The sequence below is a fragment of the Stegostoma tigrinum genome, chromosome 2 (genome assembly GCF_030684315.1).
Source record: "Stegostoma tigrinum isolate sSteTig4 chromosome 2, sSteTig4.hap1, whole genome shotgun sequence".
In the NCBI taxonomy this organism is placed as follows: domain Eukaryota; kingdom Metazoa; phylum Chordata; class Chondrichthyes; order Orectolobiformes; family Stegostomatidae; genus Stegostoma; species Stegostoma tigrinum.
In genome coordinates this window covers 120,218,861-120,238,343 of record NC_081355.1, presented here as the reverse complement: position 1 = coordinate 120,238,343, position 19,483 = coordinate 120,218,861, and the positions used below count along the sequence as shown (strand labels likewise).

Here is a 19,483-nt window from a genome sequence, read left to right as displayed (position 1 = left end):
TCAATTCTTCTGATGTTGAAATTCTCATCTATGCATTTATCAGTTTCATCATTCCAATGTTCAATTGGTCAAACACATTTTCCAAACTCCATAAACCAAAGCACACCCATGACTGTGTTGTCTTTATCTTAAATTGACTCATCCATCATCCCGTACACACATTTGCATCGAAAAACCAATGTCCCAATTTTAAAACCGCTCACCCAGCTCTATAAATCCCTCTATGATCTTATTCCTTCCTCTCTGTAATTTTTCCCAGTCTTACACCATTGGAAGCCTCTGTTTTGCCATTCACTTTGAAGTAATTAAGGGGTTAACATGATTCTTGGACACTGACCTTGAAAGTACAAAAGCAACAAAGCAACTTTATTGCAGACATGGGTCACATGGTTTGTTCTAGTAACAAAAATCACATACATCTTCTGTGGATATCCTGCTGGTTATTTGGTATTTAGCACTCACTTTGATCTTGCAAATACGTTCTGGAAAGACAATCAGTACTGATGTTGCTTCTATAAATGAAAGTATTACATTCCATCAAGGTAAGGTATCCCTGGCATACAGCTGAGCTTAATATAAAATATTTTTTCTCCTTCTATGACTGAAATGAATGGATATTGCATGAAGCATTTAGTTGCAACAATGGCCTCCCTTATTTTACTTAGATTACATGGTGGTTGTTATCCCATGTCATTGTTGTGAAGCCCTAAATTCCAGTCATTCTCATTAGTACTGATCCTGTTGTAGGCCCCACTGTGATTGTCATACGATTGGAACAGTATCTAAAACTGCTTGAATTCCTGTACTGTTGAAGAAATCTCCTAGTTTACTAGTGGTGATTATCTATCTATCCACTGGTATAAAAATTGCTTGACATTTGAATGAAAGATCCTTTGATTGGTGTTGGTTTAAAATAGTAAACTATGTTAGAAGCGCTATACAAATCTAAGCTGATATAGTCCATCTGCAGCAATAGTAGGAACTGCAGATGCTGGAGAATCTGAGATAACAAGGTGTACAGCTGGATGAACACAGCAGGCCAAGCAGCATCAGAGGAGCAGGAAGGCTGACATTTCGGGCTTAGACCCTTCTTCATTTTCTGAAGAAGGGTCTAGGCCTGAAACATCAGCCTTGCTCCTCTGATGCTGCTTGGCCTGCTGTGTTCATCCAGCTGTACACCTTGTTATCTCATAGTCTGTCTGCACTTTGTTTTAAATCCCATGAAAGAAGTTCTCCTGTAGAATCTCATCATTGCAGTCTTCCTGCAACACACTATTATCCAATGGTAATGCCAGTTTTAGATAAAGAAAGCCCCTCTCTTCAATGCCTCAAACTGCAATCCTCCAAAAATCCACTTGACAGTTTATCTATTTCATTGCTTATTGCACATGTTTTCTGACTTTCTATATCTCAGGTGGGTCGAGTAGATCATACTATTCTTTGTTTCTACAGGAAATAACCCTCAACCACTGTCTCCTTCGACAAATGGTAGTTTTCAACTTGCAGAAAAAGCTTAATCAATTTGAAAGGCGCAGAAAATGTTTAAACTATCAGACATTTGTTACATATGAAAGCATGTTTAGAATAGGAAGAAAAGAAAAATCAATCTACTCGGGGCCATATAAATTGTTGCAAGATTCTGCTTCTGTTTATTGTATTCAAAAATTTCTGAATAAATTATCATATTGATTTAAATCCACCCATGTGTGGAAATTATTTCAAGAGCTGAGGGACACTGTAAGTTATCTGAACACAAACAGTTACTCACTGGCCCTGAAACATTAACTCTGCTTTCTCTCCATGGATGCTTCCAGACCTGCTGAGTTTCTACCGCAATTTTATAAACAGTAACTCATCTGAACAAAACCTTCTCAGCCTTGAATAAGAAGAAAAGATGAGATTCATAAACGTGGTAAGTTGTGTCAGTCAATTTCATTGAAACTAGGTATTTATGCTGGACTTTTCATGACCTCAGCGTTTCCAAAGTGTTTCTAGCTGCTGAAGTACTCTGAAGTATTGTCAATGTTATAAAGTGGAAAATATGGCAACTAATTTCCGCAAAGTGATCTCCCAAAAATAGTGGTATTGACCAATGACAGGTCAGAAAGCAGAATTAGCTTAGTTGTTTAATAAGTGCGCATTACGTATTCTCTCAAAAATGTAGTTACTCAGGTATACACCCATCAACATGAAATGGGGTAGACATACAGAGAAATGTTAAAACTTTTACAGAAGGCCATGCCAACATCGAAAACACTCTCACATAGTACCCTATCCTAAGTTCCATGAAAAAAAGAACCACCCAAAAGAAAGCAGTGAATCAACAAGGCATGTATTTTTAAAGTAATTATCGGGCAATTCTCCTGCTTTCCTTCATATATATTGCTACCTAAGTTGCAGTCAGTAGACATCAGACACTTCAATACTACTTGGTCAATACAGTGTGGAGCTGGAGGAACACAGCAGGTCAGGCAGCATCAGAGGAGCAGGAGAGTCAATGTTTCAGGCCTAGACCCTTTATCAGGATCAAAACATCGACTCCAATGAGTCTGACTCCAGCGTCTAAAGTTATTGCTATCTCTGAGTAAATTCAATGAAACTCACCCAGATAGCTACCCAGGCAATGTGAGATTTAGATCTAGTACAATGCCTGGGTAATTTTACAACTGAGTCCCCAGTCAAACCCACAACCCTCCTTTCCCTGCCACCACACGCTGAACTCACTACCCCACATGATCAACTACCCATCACAGAACCCAGTTTATCTATCCTACACCAACCCCAACCTCTACTCACCCATTGCTCATTCATTATTATTCAAACACTGGAACTTTAAACTTACCATACAGCAACTGATGCCACAAAAAGGGAGTCTGTTCTGTGTTCCTCTTGACTCTACTTTGACCAACAGAGTTTCCAGAGGAATGCTATGCTGGTTATTTATGTGAAAATCAAGAATGGAAGACCCTGCACAAAATGTGTATTGAGTCAGGAGAATTTATGAACATATGGCAATCCACTTGTCATTTCCAATGCTTAGAAGATTCATGCCAATCAGTAATCAGAATCCATTGGGGAACCCCTACTATTCAAGTGAACAAAACAGCTTGAAGTCCTACAAATCTACCATTGAGACTGCAACTACACATTACAGCCTTAATATCCATACCAGAAACGGGTGAAGCAAGGCAACCAAAGAAACACCTAATAATTCTAACATTCATTTGTAACCTCAAGCCAGTGAACTGCAACTATCATTTGGAACATTTTGGATCATAGAATGCTATCAGACTTTACAAGGCAAGTACCAAACCTCATGGGATTTGCTGACTCATCTGCTGTTTGAAAGACTTGTCTTATTTGATGACCATAATCATTACCAGAGTAACCTTGAGGGAAGGAATAATCATAAGTGAACAAAATTCCAACATCAATTTCCAGCACTGCCCTGGAAGGCTGATGAGAAGTGATTTTTGATCTAAAAAAAAATGCAGTTGTGTCAGTTGTATTTCGCAATAAAACTAAGAAGCTCATTATAAAGCTATAAAAGTATAAATGTTAAAGCTATCGCTTAAATATCTGCATGCCACATTTAAAATGGATTTGCATTTACAATATTTTTCATAGCCTCCAGGTGTCCCAAAGAGCTTCATGTGCTTTTATAAATTAGTCATCATTGTAGAGAGCTTCAGCATTCAAGATCCCAAGAACAGTAGTATTCCAGTCAAAAGAATTGTTGTAACAAAAACACATATTGCTGGAGAAATTCAGCACATCTATCAGCATTGTTGGAGAGAAAGTAAAGTTAACATTTCAACCCCAGTGACCTTCTTCAAACTGATTGCAGCTGGAAAAAGTGAGAGAGAGAGAGAAAGTAAATTTGGCAGACAAAGGGATGGCTCGTAGTAAGCCAGTGAAGGAGAAAAGATGATAATGGGGACAGTAAGTAGGTGAAAAGAGGTTGGCTGTGGTGAAAGCAGCCCAGGGCTTGTCCATAAAAATGACACTGAGCTGCCACCGCAACATAACACACACCATTGCATTCTCTGACCAGCATCTCTGTCTCAGGCGTGCTGCAGTGCTCCAGTGAGGCTCAGCACAAGCTGAGCCAATGTGGTATACTGCATCCGCTGTACCCATTATGGTTTCCTCTACATTGGGGAAACTAAGCGGAGGCTTGGGGACCGCTTTGCAGAACACCTCCGCTTGGTTCGCAATAAACAACTGCACCTCCCAGTTGCAAACCATTTTAACTCCCCCTCCCATTCCTTAGACGACATGTCCATCCGGGGCCTCCTGCAGTGCCACAACGATGCCACCTGAAGGTTGCAGGAACAGCAACTCATATTCCGGTTGGGAACCCTGTAGCCCAATGGTGTCAATGTGGATTTCACAAGCTTCAAAATCTCCCTTCCCCCCACTGCATCCCAAAACCAGCCCAGCTCATCCCCACCTGCCCAAACTGTTCTTCCTCTCACCTATCCCCTCCTCCCACCTCAAGCCGCACCTCTATTTCCTACCTACTAACCTCATCCTGCCCCCTTGACCTGTCCATCCGCCCTGGACTGACCTATCTCCTCCCTACATCCCCACCTACACTCACCTCTATAGGCTCTATCCCTGCCCCTTTAACTTGTCTACCTCCTCTCCATCTATCATCTCCACTATCCATCTTCGATCAGCCTCCCCCCTCTCCCTGTTTATTTCAGAAACCTCTCCCTATCCCCCTTTTCTGATGAAGGGTCTAGGCCCGAAACATCAGCTTTTGTCTTCCTCTGATGCTGCTCGGCCTGCTATGTTCATTCAGCTCCACACTTTGTTATCTACAGTTAGTATGTAGATATTTTCAACACACAAAGTGATAATTTCCTGTTTAAAACAGCGCATTTCAATATTGTAGAAATGATCCACATCCTTGCAATTGCTTAATTACAAAAATCTTTTGTAGTGTTGTCACTGGATTTTCCCATCAAGCTATTCCAGTACAACACTGACATGCAATCAACAATGTGAAAAATTAACCTGGTATGTCGTAGACAAAAAAAAGCAGGATAAATAAAGTGCAGTCTTTGTAAAGACCGAATAAAACAGTGTCCCTCGTCTACTATCAATCATTCATAAAGTGATGAAGGGATCATCAACAGTGCTATCAAACACTAATCAGAAATAACTTGCTCACTGACAGTCAATTTGTCTCAACTCATGAGATCATTACAGCTTTTGTTCAAACATAGATAAATAGACTGGAGTCCAGGGGCGAGAGTGATTGCCCTGGATATCAGAGCTGCATTTGACCTAGGATGGTATCACGCAAACCTATCAAAACTAGTATCATTGCAAATCTGGGAGAAAACTCTCCACTGCTGGAGTCATACCTTACGCAAAAGAATATGTTTGTGATTGTTGGAGGTCAATCTTCCCAGTTCCTGTACTTTTCTGCAGGAATTCCTCAGGATAGTACCCTACCATCTTCAGTTGCCTCATCAATGACCTTCCTTCCATCATGAAGTCAGAGTGTTCAGCATCCTTCGCAGCTTCTCAGAGAGTGAAGCAGTCTATTCTGAATGCAACAAGACCTGGACAATATCCAGATTTGGACTGACAAATGATGTTTGTGCCACAGAAGTTTCAGACAATGAGCATCTCCAACAAGTAAGAACCTAATCATCACCCCTTGACATTCAATGGCATTACTATTGCTGAATCCCTCACTGTCAACATTCTGGTGGTTATGATTGGCAAGAAACAGAAGTAGACTAGTCATTTAAAAATTGTGGCCATAATAGCAGATCAGCGTCTAAAAATTCTGCAGCAAGTACTCACCTCCTGATTTTCCAATGCCTATCTACCAATTTCAAGGCACAAGTCTGTTATGTGGATTAAATACTCCAAACTTGCTCGAATGATTGCACCTCCAACACTCAAAACATTTCCCATCCAATACAAAGCTGTTCATTTAATTAGCACCACACCACAAATACTCACGCTCTTCATCATTGACGCTCAGTACAGCAGCATGTACCATCTACAACATGCACTGCAGAAAGTCACAGAGTCTCCTTGGAAAGCACTTTCCAACTCAATTACCACTGCAGCAGATTTGTGGGAACACCATAATTGTAAAATCCCCTTCAAACCACTCACAATCCTTACTCGGAAATCGGGTGCTGTTCTTTCAATGATAGGGGTCTTCCTCTGTATTGGTATTAAGGGTCTACCTCCAGCAAATGTGCTGCAACAGTTCAAGAAGACATTTCACCACACCTTCACAAAGGCAACTAGGAATGGACAACAAATGCTGGCCTAGCCAGCAACATGCACATCTGCAACTTAATAAAAAAAAATACAGTCTAATGTGAAACTAAAAAAGTCATGGTGAAATAATCTTATTTGATTGTACTGAGCAAATTTCTAACAATTTAATTCACTTTCAAAAGTGAACACTATTATTTACTAAATATGAACAAACTTACCAGAAGTTGGTTGCCATTCACATCGATATTTTAAAGTTATGCAAGAGGCAAAAATTATTGGGGGCTCCAAAAATAGTTTTATTTGGACCATCTTCCTTCTCAGTCAAAGATACCATTATATTTTTGTCTTCACTATTTAAATTTTATTATTTACACCTGCACATTGATGACATTTTCTCAAGGGAAAACTAAATTCAGCATCCAATAGCTGCACGTAAATTCATTATTTGAATTTCAAAGTAATTATATTTCATTTTTGTAAGACAATATTTATCTTTTTTACTAGTTTCTTGGGAGAGGATAATTCAAATGGATATCTATTTCAGAAAAGCAACACCTTTTGCTGACTTCAAATATTCCTTTTAGAAATTGTGAATATTAACCAATTTTTCATGTTTCTGTGACAAGGCTAGCAATAATCTTCAAAAAGATAATGGAGGCAGGAAGCAGTGGACAAGAGGCAAATAAAACTTAATGCAGAAAGTGAGAGAAAGGTGCAAATTAATATGGAGAATGAGAGAACAAATATGAAGGGTACGATTCTAAAGGTGGGTACAAGAACAGAGGGAATCATGTGCAGGAATCATTGAAGATAGCAGAGATAACAAGGTGTAGAGTTGAATGAACACAGCAGGTCAGGCAGGATCAGAGGAGCAGGAGGGCTAATGTTCTGGGTCTGGATCCTTCTTCAGAAAATTCAGTTAATAAAACATAACAAGTCCTCATAGTAAATTGTGGTGTAGGATGCAAAAGAAAAGAAGTCACGATGAACCTACACAAAACATTGCTTGGACCACTCAGAGATAGTAGGAACTGCCGATGCTGGAGTCTGAGATAACAAGGTGTGAAGCTGGATGAACACAGCAGGCCAGGCAGCATCAGACGAGCAGGAACGCTGACATTTCGGGTCAGGATTACAACTTGAGAGTTGCTTGCAATTTTGGGCACCACACTTCAGCTAAGATACAAAGGTATTAGAGAGAGGGTGGAGAAAAGATTCATTATATTGATTCTAGGGGTAAGGAGCTTCAGTTACATGGATAGATTAGAGAAGCTGGAGGTATGCTCACCAGAGAAAATTATTAGGCTATTTGATTGATGCTTTCAAAACCTGGAGATATGAGATATAAAGACGCAGCCTTGATTGGCTAAGGGTCACTACAGAAGGGTCATGAATGACTTAAGATAATTGGCAAAAGAAGAAACAGTGACATAAGCATATGGTTAGGATTTTTCCAGGTGTCTGGTGGAGGCAAGTTCAATCAAGGCCTTCAAAAGTAAATTGGATAACTATCTGATGGACAAAAATTTGCAGAGTTGCAGGGAGAAGATGGGGAAGTGAAATTAGGTGAGGTGTTTTTGTACACAACCAGCATGGGCATTATGAGCCAAATGGTCTCCTTTCGTGCTGAAACAATTTTATATTTCAATATACGAACATAAGAAACAGGAGCAGTTTCTTAAAACCCTCGGATACAGGCCAACAAGGCCTAGCAACTTGTCTAACTTCAATCTCATTAATTTGAAAAATATTTTGTCCCTTATGATAGAGACTATTACGCAAAAATTGTTTTCATTAGCAACTTGCTGATCTGAAATCTTTAGGGTGTTTACAGGGTCCTCTACAATGAAGACCAAAGTAGAACATTGGTTTAAATTATCCCCATTATTAATTCCCTAGTCACATCCTCCAAGGGCCCCACACTCACTTTAGCTATAGGCTTTATCTAGCCAGTGAAGTTCTTCTTATTCATTTTTATCAGATGAGCAAGGTGTTAATGAAAACAAAGGTGGCAAATAGCTTGTGGGAGGCAACGGACCGGTTGAATATCCATCAACACCTAGGCCAAAGAAAATTCAATGGGTTGACAGTGCTGGGGCTACTGCTTCACTACATTTCCACACAAAATACCATAATTTGCTGAAAGCTCACTCATTTTAATAATCAGATAACCACTCAATTTTAAATAATGCAACAACTTATAAATTCTCACCTTGTTATGGCAGTTACTAGAAATTTGCATTGTTATATTTCAGCTACACTAGCACATTCCCAAACAATTTTTCGAAAAGAATACAGAGTTTATATGTAGCATCTGTTGTTGATATCCCTATCTAGCCGAGACAATCTGATTGCACACATTGTTCATAATAATGACACCGTGTTTCTACTCATCTTAATCAGATCTTGGCACAACAGAAGCTGAAAAAATTGCTTTCTGTGCATTTTCCTAAAGGAACACTTTCTACACATATTTGGTTGTTAAAGTATACACTGCATTGAGGATCTTGCAGTCCTGTTCAGTAGTAAAAACTGAGAAAGATACTTTGAGACAGAGAGTAAAACTCAAAATATGTCTACGTGTGTCACGTTTGAAAATAATTAGAACTGGAGTGGAATACACTGGATCAATTCTTCAGTAAAACAGAACTTCTTACAAGTGCATAGTCCTCACATTAGGTCAGGAGAAGTCACAGCTGATGGAATTTCTCTCATGCATCTATTTCTTGCTAATGCACTTATTCAAACCCAAATCAACACTACTACACAATTATCCTTTTCCTTTCAGACTGTCCTTTCAAAGAATTGCAAAGCCATGAAAATTTAGCTATTTTTGTATTTGTGACCTTAATTCATTTATTTTTATCTGAATCTATGCTCATTCAAGTAAAGAACCAATCATGTAGTCTTTTCACAATTTCTTCCCCATTTGACCCCATTTACTTGTATTTTTCTATATTTGTATGCTCTGTCCCTTCCTGTAACACTCACAATATCATCCAAATAGCTGCAATGTAATATCATACAAAGATCATAGAATCACTACAGAGTGGAAGCTGGCCATTCGGCCCATTGAGTCACCACCGATTCTCCAAAGGGAATCCCACCCAGTCCCAACCCCTACCTTATCCCTACATTTCCCTGGACACTATGGGCGATTTAGCATGGCTAATTCTCCTAACTTGCACATCTTTGGACTATGGGAAGAAACTGGAACATCCAGAGGGACCCCACACAGACACGGGGAGGATGTGCAAACTCTACACAAGACCGCTGGAACCGAACCCAGGTCACTGGCGCTGTGAGGCAGCAGTGCTAACCACTGAGCCACCGTGTAATAAAATATTGTCATATCCTTCTCATACCCAAGCACATAAACACAGATAATGGGTACGATCTTGTAGCTATTACACAGACATGGCAATAAGCAGATCAAAGCCAAAAAGTTAAATATTCAGGGGTATGTGACATATCAAAAGGACAACTGGGAAGAAAAAGATAGTGAGATACCATTGTTGGTATTGGATGAAGTAAGTTTGATAGTAAGAAATGTTCTTGAATCAGAAGATGTAGAATCCATTTTGAAACAGGCAAGAAATAAAAAGGGAAAAAAGAAGAGGCTGATAGGGGTCTGTTGAGCCCCTAACAGTAGCTATATGGTGGAACAGAGAATAAATCGGGGATATTGGGGGAATTTAACAAAGGTAGTAGATTAATCATTTGTGAATTTAGTCTTCATGTAGATTGGGATAGTCAGAATAGCAGAGGTTACCATGAGGAAGATTTCATTCAGTGTGCTCAGGGTAATTTCCTAGAACTATATATTGTGGATCCAACCAGGAATGAAACTGGTTTGGATCTGGTGATGTGTAATGAGACTGGTTTAATAAATAATGGAAAAAAGATTCCCTTAGAAATGATGACCATAACATGGTGTTATTTAGCAATTAATTTGAGAGGGAGGACCTTGTATTGGGAACAACAGGGCTCAGCTTAAGAAAAGGAATGATGGTAGTTGTGGCTGGCATGGACCGAGAGAGGAGTTCAGCAGCACAGATAGTTGAAGAACAATAGCAAATGTCAAGAAAACAGCTCTTGGCTCACAGTAAAAGACATATTGAGCAAGAAGGATTCTAGGAAGATAAACCAATCTTGGTTAATCAAGGAAATTAAACATAGAACATAGAACAGTACAGCACGGTATAGGCCCTTCCCCCGACGATGTTGTGCCAATCCATTCTCCTACTAAGATCAATCTACCCTGCATACACTACATTTTACTATCCTCAATGTGCCTATCCAAGAGTTATTTAAAAGCCTCAGAAGTATCTGACTTCACTCCCACTGCCAGCAGCACATTCCACACGCCCACCACTATCTGTGTGATGTACCTACCTCTGACATCTCCCCTATACCTTCCTCCAAACACCTTAAAATTACGCCCCCTCATAATAGTCATTTCCGCCCTGGGAAAAAGTCTCTGACTACCCACTCTATCTATGCCTCTCATCATCTTGCAAACCTCTATCACGACACCTCTCATCCTTCTTCACTCCAATGAAAAAATGTCCTGGCTCCCTCAACATTTCCTCGTAAGACCTGCCCTCCAGTTCAGGCAGCATCCTGGTAAATCTCGTCTGCAGCCTCTCATAAGATTCCACATCTTTCCCATTATGAGGTGATCAGAACTGAACACAATATTCCAAATGTGGTCTAACCAGAGGTTTATAGAGCTGAAGCTTAGCCTCGTGGCTCTTAAACTTGTTCTCCTTCCAATGAAAGCCAACACACCATACACCTTCTTTACAACTCTATCAACTTGGGTCACAACTTTGAGGGGTCGGTGGACGTGGACCCCAAGATCCCACTGTTCTTCCGCACTGCCGGGAGTCCTGCCATCCACTCTGTATTCTGCACTCACATTCGACCTTCCAAAATGAATCACTTCACACTTTATGGATTGAATTCCATCTGCCACTTCTTTGCCCAGCTCTGCATCTTGTCAATGTCCCGTTGCAACCTGCAACAACCCTCCATGGTGTCCACAACTCCACCAACCATTGTATCAACGGCAAACCTACTAACCCACCCTTCTACTTCCTCATCCAAGTCATTTATAAAGATTACAAAAGGTAAAGGAAGCATCTGATTCAAAGAAAATGAAACATAAAATGTGGCAAAGATTAATCGTAAGACAAAAGATTAAACATCAAAAGACTAAGACATGAATAGCAAAATCAAAACTTTGAGGGTAAACTTGCAAGTAATATTAGGGTATTCAGAAATAGTTTCTTAGATGTATAAAACTTTAATATTTATGAAAAGGAAGAGCAAAGCTAAAGTGGACATTAGCAACTTCGAGATTGAGGCTAGGGAAATAACAATAAGAAACCAGAAAACAGCTGAGAAGTTGAACAAATACTTTGCATTATCTCAACAGTGGAAGACATTAGTGGCATTCCAAAATTGCTAACAATTACTAGGCAAAAGGACTGAAAATAAATACAATATCTATCACTAGAGAAAAAATACGAGGGAACTAACAAGGCTAAGGACCATCAGGATTAAACAAAGTAGTTACAGAGATGGTGGATACATTGATAGGAAATTCCAGGAATCCTTAGATTCCAGAAAAGTCCAAGAGGATTGGAAAACTGTCAATGTAACACCTTTATTTAAAAAGTGAAGGAGATAAAAACTGGTAGATTTTGTAACAATCTATTATGAAGGACGTAACAGCAGTGTATTCAGATATATAATCAAGCACAGGTTCATGAAGGGAGAGCAGGACTGACAAATTTACTATAATTCCCTGAGGAGATAACAAGCAGGACAGATAAGGAAGAAGCAGTGGGTATAATATAGTTGGATTCTCAGAAGGCATTTGTTAAGATACCACATATTAGGCTACTTCATAAATAAGAGCATAGTGGGTTGGAGATAGTGCATTAGTGTGCATTATTATGGCTACAGGATCGGTTAACTAATAAAAGAGAGGGAGTTGGATAAAGAAGGGGGCTACAGTGTCAGGACTGTAACCAGTAACTAGTGGTGTGCCACAGGGTTCCATGCTGAGGCCACAATTGTTTAGAATATGTATTCATGAGTCGCTTCACAAAGTGTTTGTACTGTAGTCAAAAATAGTGATAAGGCAAGTAGTGAGTTTGGCATGAAGACTCTGCAGAGGGATATAACAGATTATCAAATGAGCAAAAACTTGTTAGATGGAATATAATGTGGAAATGTGAACACATGCACTTTGGCAGGAAGATTAGAAGAGCTTAAAATTATTTAAATAGATACAGACTGCAGAAATGTATGGAACATTAGGATTTGGAAGCCCTTGTCCATCAATCACAAAATGATAACATCCATGTTTTTCAGGTAAAAGGGAAGGCAAAAGGGATATTGGCCTGTATTTCAAAGGAAATAGAGTCTGACGTAGGGTCGTCCTTCCAAAGCTATACAAGGTACTAGTCAGATGACAGCTGAAATACTGCAAACAGTTTTGGTATACTTATCAAAGGAAAGATATACTGATATAGGTGGCCGTCCAGAGTGGGTTCACAAGGCTGACGCTAGAAATTGGTGGGACTATTTTGTGGAGAGAAGTTGATTAGATAGGCCCTGTATTCATTGGAATATAGAGGAATGAGTGTTGATCTTACTGCAACAAAGAAGATTCTTAATCTGATATGATTTTCCTTTTATTCATTTGTGGGATGTGGGCCTCCCTGGCTGGCCAGCATTTCTTGCCCATCCCTAGTTGCCCCTGAGAAGGTGATGGTGAGCTGCCTCCTTGAACCACTGCAGTCCACCTGCTGTGGGTTAATCCACAATATTGTTAGGGAGGGAATTCAAGGATCTTGTCCAGTGATAGTGAAGGAACGTCAATTATATTGCCAAGTCAGGGTGGTGAGTGGCTTGGAGGAGAAATTGCAGATGGTGGTGTTCCCATGTATCTGCTGCCCTTTTCCTTCTAAGGGCAAGTGGTCATGGGTTTGGAAGGTGCTTCTGAGGATGTTTGGTGAATTTCTGCAGTGCTGTCTTGTAGACAGTACACACGCCGCTACAATGCATCAGTGATGGAGGGAGTGGATGCTTGTGGACACAGTGCCAATCAAGCAGGCGGCTTTGTCCTGGATGGTGTCAAGGTTCTTGCATATTGTTGGGGTTGCAGTCATCCAGGCAAGTGGGGACCATTCCATCACACTCCTGACTTGTGCCTTGTAGATGGTGGGCAGGCTTTGAAGAGTCAGGAAGTTAGTAACTAGCCGCAGTATTCCTAGCTCCTGACCTGCTTCCATAGCCACTGTGTTTATGTGGTGAGTTTCTGGTCAATGATAATCCCTAGAATATTGATAGTGGAGGATTCAGTGATCATAACACCATTGAATGTCAAGGAGTGGTGGTTAGATTGTCTCCTACTGGTGATTGTCATAGCTTGACATTTGTGCCATGAATCTCACTTGCCACTTGTCACCCCAAGCCTGGGTATTGTCCGGATCCAGTTGCATTCGAGCACAGACTGCTTCCCATGAATAATGCTGAACATTGTGCAATCATCAGTGAACATCCCCACTTTTAACATTGTGATGGAAGGAAGGTCGTTGATAAAACAACTGAAGATGGTTAGGCCAAGGACACTACCTTGACGAATTCTTGCAGAGATATCTTGGAGCAGATAGATGTGAAAAGGCTGTTTTCCTCTTGTGGGAGACTCTAGCACCAGAGGGCATAACCTCAGAATACGGGGTCACACATTCATGACAGAGATGAGGAGGAATCTCTTCTCATAGAAGGTGATGAATCTGTGGAATTCTTTACCGTACAGGTCTGTTGAGGCTGGGTTATTATGTATACTCAAGACCAGGGTAAACAGATTTTTAATCAGTAAGGAAATCAAGAGTTATAAGGAAAAGGCAAGAAATTGGAATTTAGGATTATCAGGTCAGTCATTATCTCAGTGAATGCACAGCAGACTCACTGGGCTACTTTTGCTTCTTTGTCTAATGGTCTATCCATCGCTGATACAGAGTCCAAATTTCTGTACAGTACAAGAGTGTGGCAACAACACCTGCTCAGTATACTAGAGAAAACAGAGTTAATGTTTCCGGTCCAGTGACCCTTCCGAAGGGTCACCGGACCCGAAAAGTTAACTCTGTTTTCTCCTTCACAGATACTGCTTGACCTGCTGAGCTTTTCAAGCAACTTTGTTTTAGTTCCTGATTTACAGGATCTGCAGTTCTTTTGGTTTTTATCTGCTCAGTATACCTAGACTTTTCTACTTGCAGAGGTCTTCACTGTCACAATTTGTAAAAGATCGAACTAGCTATGAGAGGCGGCTGTGATCAACCTCTCCTTCAACATATGTGGGGATGGAATAATTGGCTGACCAGGTGTCGGTTGTTATAGCCCTTGGTTTGGCCACAGTCAAGACTAGACTGTGTTTTGTGTGTACAGAACAGAAGTGCTCAAGAATGGCTTGCAAATCTGGTGCAGGGTGGACTATGACACTGCAAACATCAGCTGACTGTGAATCATGAGAGTCTATTGTGACCAATTTTGTTCTGGCAGAAATGAAACAAAGATTAAAAAGTATTACATCTAGATTTGTTTCAGAACTCCCATGTAATATCAGTGCAGTCATGTCATCATGAAACAATCATAAAATTGTCATGAAGTCTGTTACACATTTAAATCTTTGAGGCACAATCATCAAGGCCTCAATTTACTTAATCAGGGTCAATGAATGCAATGAGGAGCTCCTGGTGTTTTTCTTGACATTTTTCTTGGTCTTTACTGATAGCAAATATTGTGTCAGAAGATCCTTTGGAAATGTCTAAAGCTGCATTCCCACCAACATTGAAATAACGCATTCAGGAGAATGTGCATCAGGATTTCTCTGAAACGGGCAAGAGGGATATACCTTAATAGCTTCCACAATGTGATTATCTTCCCTCTTGAATGGTAATTTTCTTTTTGAAGACAGGTCCATAGCATTCAAGCAAAAATGCTCCAAAATGAAATTTAATGGACCAGAAACTGATTGGAAGCTCTACCAGGTGTATTCTCTCAAATGTCCAATATCAGGGGGAAGACAAAGAAAATACTTCAAAGACACTTTGACAGACAATGGCATTGAATTTAATGACCAGGAGGAGCTGGCTACCAACAAAAACTTGTTCAAAATATTGCATCAAATGTTCAGTTGCACTACCATAATGATGAGACAAAGTGATGACAGAGAAGGCAAGGACAGGAAAGGAAGCAAATTTGGCAGTCGAGATCCCAGCATCCTGTGGGCTGAAACTTCTCCTTGTTCCCCTGGGTCAAGAATCAGTCTGTTTCTTTAAGTGAAAACCCAGGCAGAAACTCACAACCCTGAGGAGATATTATTCTCAAATGAAGGGACAGCTGACAAATTGGTGTAATATTAACCTACCATTTTACCAACTAGAGGAATTACAAGGTTCATAAGTGTTTAAAACATGAATACAGCACTCAAATGCACTTTTAACATCTTCAAGGTCTGTTGGATAGCATATTCTATTCAGAAAATGCAAAATATTAGTCAAAGTGGGGGAAGCCTTGCAAAGATGATATTGTTATCAGAAAATATACCATGATTCTCCACTCCGAATATCAGTTTTTAAACCCTGCTTCATTCTAAGCAAAATAATACTTCAAAGAGTTTTTCACAATTCTACTACTTGCAAAGTCAAGCACTAAACAAACAAAACAGATGTGTTACCCACTGTTGAAGCTGAAAAGGTTTGTAATTAAATGTTAAGTTTCCATTAAAATGTTAAATACTAGAGCAGTTAGACAATTTGCAAATAATCAAAACTAAGAATCTTAATGTGCTCCAGGAGGCATGCAAATTTAAATATTTCTATCAACTAGTCGACAGCATGCACAATGACAACATTCAAATTAATTAGAAATTCCTTTACTGGAGCCAGTTTTCAGTCCTTGCTGCCCAGTCCTGACCTAATGTTTGATAGTTAATTGTACATTCTATGCATGCAATAAATATGCTGTGAATTTATCCCCGACGTGAACAAGTTTTTCCGGCCCCCTTTAACTTGCTGAGAGCTCCTCCCCCATCCCACAACACACACACACACACACACACACACACACACACACACACACACACACTGCACTGTTCCCTGTTTTACATCGTCAAAGACAGAACATTCTACTCTATTTCCTGAAGAGATTTAGAACTTACTAGGCACAGCACTCCAAGGCTGTCCCCTGTCAGCAAACATAAAGAAGTGTCCTAGAATTATACATATTCCCCAAAAAAGCAATTAGAGCCCCACACTTCATTTACATTTGATTTGTGACACAAAAGGCCACAGAACAGAAAGATTTCCGACAGTGCATTCAAACATAATTTAATGTGTTACATCCTTTATGGATGGTAGGGTAGAATGGTACATTCAGAATCTTCAATTTTAGCTTATTACTCTACCGCATTAAAGATCTGTAAGGCAGTATTTCACAGAAAAATTACATAATCTTTACACATATATCCTCTCAAATTTCTTGGTATTGTAGTTTAGCAAGATATGTCTTTTTCAGCCCCATATCAATAACACAATCGGATTACTTACTCATCATTTCTGCAGAATTTGCTTTATGCCTCGACTTGCAGTCAAGCTCCAGTCACTGCAGGATTACTAGTAGTTTTTATGCCGTTGCTGTGAAAGTCACATGAAAGTGCCAGTAAAAGCAAGTTTCAAGAAGGTGAATTTTTGCTTCAGTACACTGTTTTCCTGCCTTTAACTGACAATGGAGTCTTCATTGTCTGCATTTTGAAACTTCATTACAAAGCCTTTAAACCACATTAATCTAATTTGGTCTCTAACTTTAGTTATATTTACGCCATTGCATTCACACCAGCTGAAAATAATTATATACGGCATGTAATTATAGGTTAAGCCCAAAACAGTCAAGGCACTCCTCTTCATAAATAGCTAACAACTGGGTTGATGAGGCAAGTCTTCAAATAAGTAAACCGATGAAAGCATGTCCTATGTCTCACTTTCACAGGCTGCTTTACTTTCCATTCCACATAAAAAAGTGTCAGTAGTTCTGGAAATGTTTCTGGCAAAGCTAATAACAGGCAGCTCTGTTTAAAAGCACGGACAAATCAGACAGGAAGCAAGATTTTTTTGGTTAACTTGTGTTTCTGGCAATGCAGTCTCTAGAAGAAATGCTGTCTCATTTAAAAGTCTGAGTAAATCCAGATGATGTGCATGACTGAAGGCTTTTGCGAGCATCACAGAGAAAAATAAATACAATACGCATGTTCAATCATTGTAAAAATATTTCAACACAAGAAAGAATGCAAGTTTTAGTCAGGTCATCGGCAAGAATATAAAAGGCTAAATAGATTAATTACATACCCACATTCCTGGGATAGCTTAAGAATGTAGCAGACAAGCTGACAGCGTTTAACTTCCACAGTAATCTGGAAATGTTGCCCAAAAACAGAGATTTTCTTTGCACTTTGAGAGGATTACAGGGACAAAAGATTACAGCTTTCTTTCAGTCTGAGGGTACTTTTACAATCAATGTTGTCAGGAAGTTGGTTAAAACAAACTTCATTGAACAAGGTCACCTTGTCCGTTTGAAACTCTTCCTTCTGACAAGACGCATTTTTGTCCAGCTAATATTAATTCACAGAACCAAAGGAATTTTAAAGGAACATAAAATGTCCTTGCGGACTCAGGTTGGAAGGATAATGGAGGATTTCATTCAGTGCTTTCCCATGGAGGCATAAATTGGAATAGGAGAAATCTGTGTGTTAAGTTCTTATGTTCGCTGGTTGTAAACAACTCAAAGAGGAGGATCCACTCCAGATGAATAGGCTCATTAATGCTTTCCAATCTACTGATCACATCCACCATGAAACAATTGCTGATCAAAGATTTACTCTTGAGACTACAAATCTGACAGGAAGCAGGTTGAAGGCATCTATTGTTACTTTGACTTTGAGGTTGAAGTTTGAAACTCTATTTAAGTCAGACTCTGGTGGGTGAGTCATTAAAGAGGCACCATGCAAGCCACAGGGGAACAGTTCAGACAGGTTATTTTTGTCATGTTGGAGTATGAAATACAGCAATGTATTTAGACTAGAGTTTCTATACTGTAGCATTTGAAGCAAAAACATTTGTATATTTACATAAATCGGTATTAAAGATGTTATTATAATCTTTCCAGTTCAAAGAGAAAGGGTGATGATGATTTCATTTTAATGTTTCCCATTCTTTACTGATGTTACAGGCATCTTGTCTTTCATATACATCTCAAACAAGTCCTAAAGTTCATACAAATTCAGTTACGTGAACCAACCTTCCATACGCAAACACAATTTAAGTTTTTTTGGTAAATTGGCAGGAAAGCTGTAACTTTTGATGCACCATGAATTACTGTAGAAACTTATAGCAAATTTTCTATTCCAAGCCCCTGTGTTAATACAAAATGAAATGATCAGATCACAAGGAAAAGTGCTAAAATTTAATTCCAGAACAAGCCAATGCTAGTAACATAGGAAGACAGTTCTAAAACAATAGGTCAAACTTCAAGATAATAAAGTGTGAAGCTGGATGAACACAGTAGACCAACCAGCATCTCAGGAGCACAAAAGCTGACGTTTCGGGCCTAGACCCTTCATCAGAGGGGGGGATGTGGAGAGGATTCTGGAATAAATAAGGAGAAAGGGGGAGGCGGACCTAAGATGAAGAGAAAAGAAGATAGGTGGAGAGGAGAGTATAGGTGGGGAGGTAGGGAGGGGATAGGTCAGTCCAGGGAGGACGGACAGGTCAAGGAGGTGGGATGAGGTTAGTAGGTAGGAAATGGAGGTGCGGCTTGAGGTGGGAGGAGGGGATAGGTGAGATGCAGAACAGGTTAAGGAGGCGGGGACAAGCTGGGCTGGTTTTGGGATGCAGTGGGTGGAGGGAACGAGCAGGGCTGGTTTTGGGATGCATTGGGGGAAGGGGAGATTTTGAAGCTGGTGAAGTCCACATTGATACCATTGGGCTGCAGGGTTCCCAAGCGGAATATGAGATGCTGTTCCTGCAACCTTCGGGTGGCATCATTGCGGCACTACAGGAGGCCCAGGATGGACACGTCATGTAAGGAATGGGAGAGGGAGTTAAAATGGTTTGTGACTGGGAGGTGCAGTTGTTTATTGCGAACCGAGCGGAGGTGA

The 19,483-nt window shown here is 40.0% G+C and overlaps 1 protein-coding gene across 9 annotated transcripts in view; it reads right to left on the bottom strand.

The window, feature by feature from the left end:
• LOC125462689 (sickle tail protein-like) overlaps positions 1–19,483 on the bottom strand; it is a 614,365-nt gene that overhangs the window by 407,903 nt on the left and 186,979 nt on the right. Inside the window, exon 1 of one of the 9 annotated variants that reach the window (XM_048553031.2) lies at positions 17,676–17,800. The exons of 7 other annotated variants lie outside the window; for them this stretch is intronic. Coding sequence is in view for 1 of the 2 variants with exons in the window: in XM_048552970.2 (XP_048408927.1) it covers positions 16,881–16,887 (7 nt within the window). In the remaining variant the exon portion in view is untranslated. Of the gene's footprint in view, positions 1–16,880; positions 17,402–17,675; positions 17,801–19,483 lie in introns of those variants that run through there. One more of the 9 variants, XM_048552970.2, reaches the window with a different exon arrangement.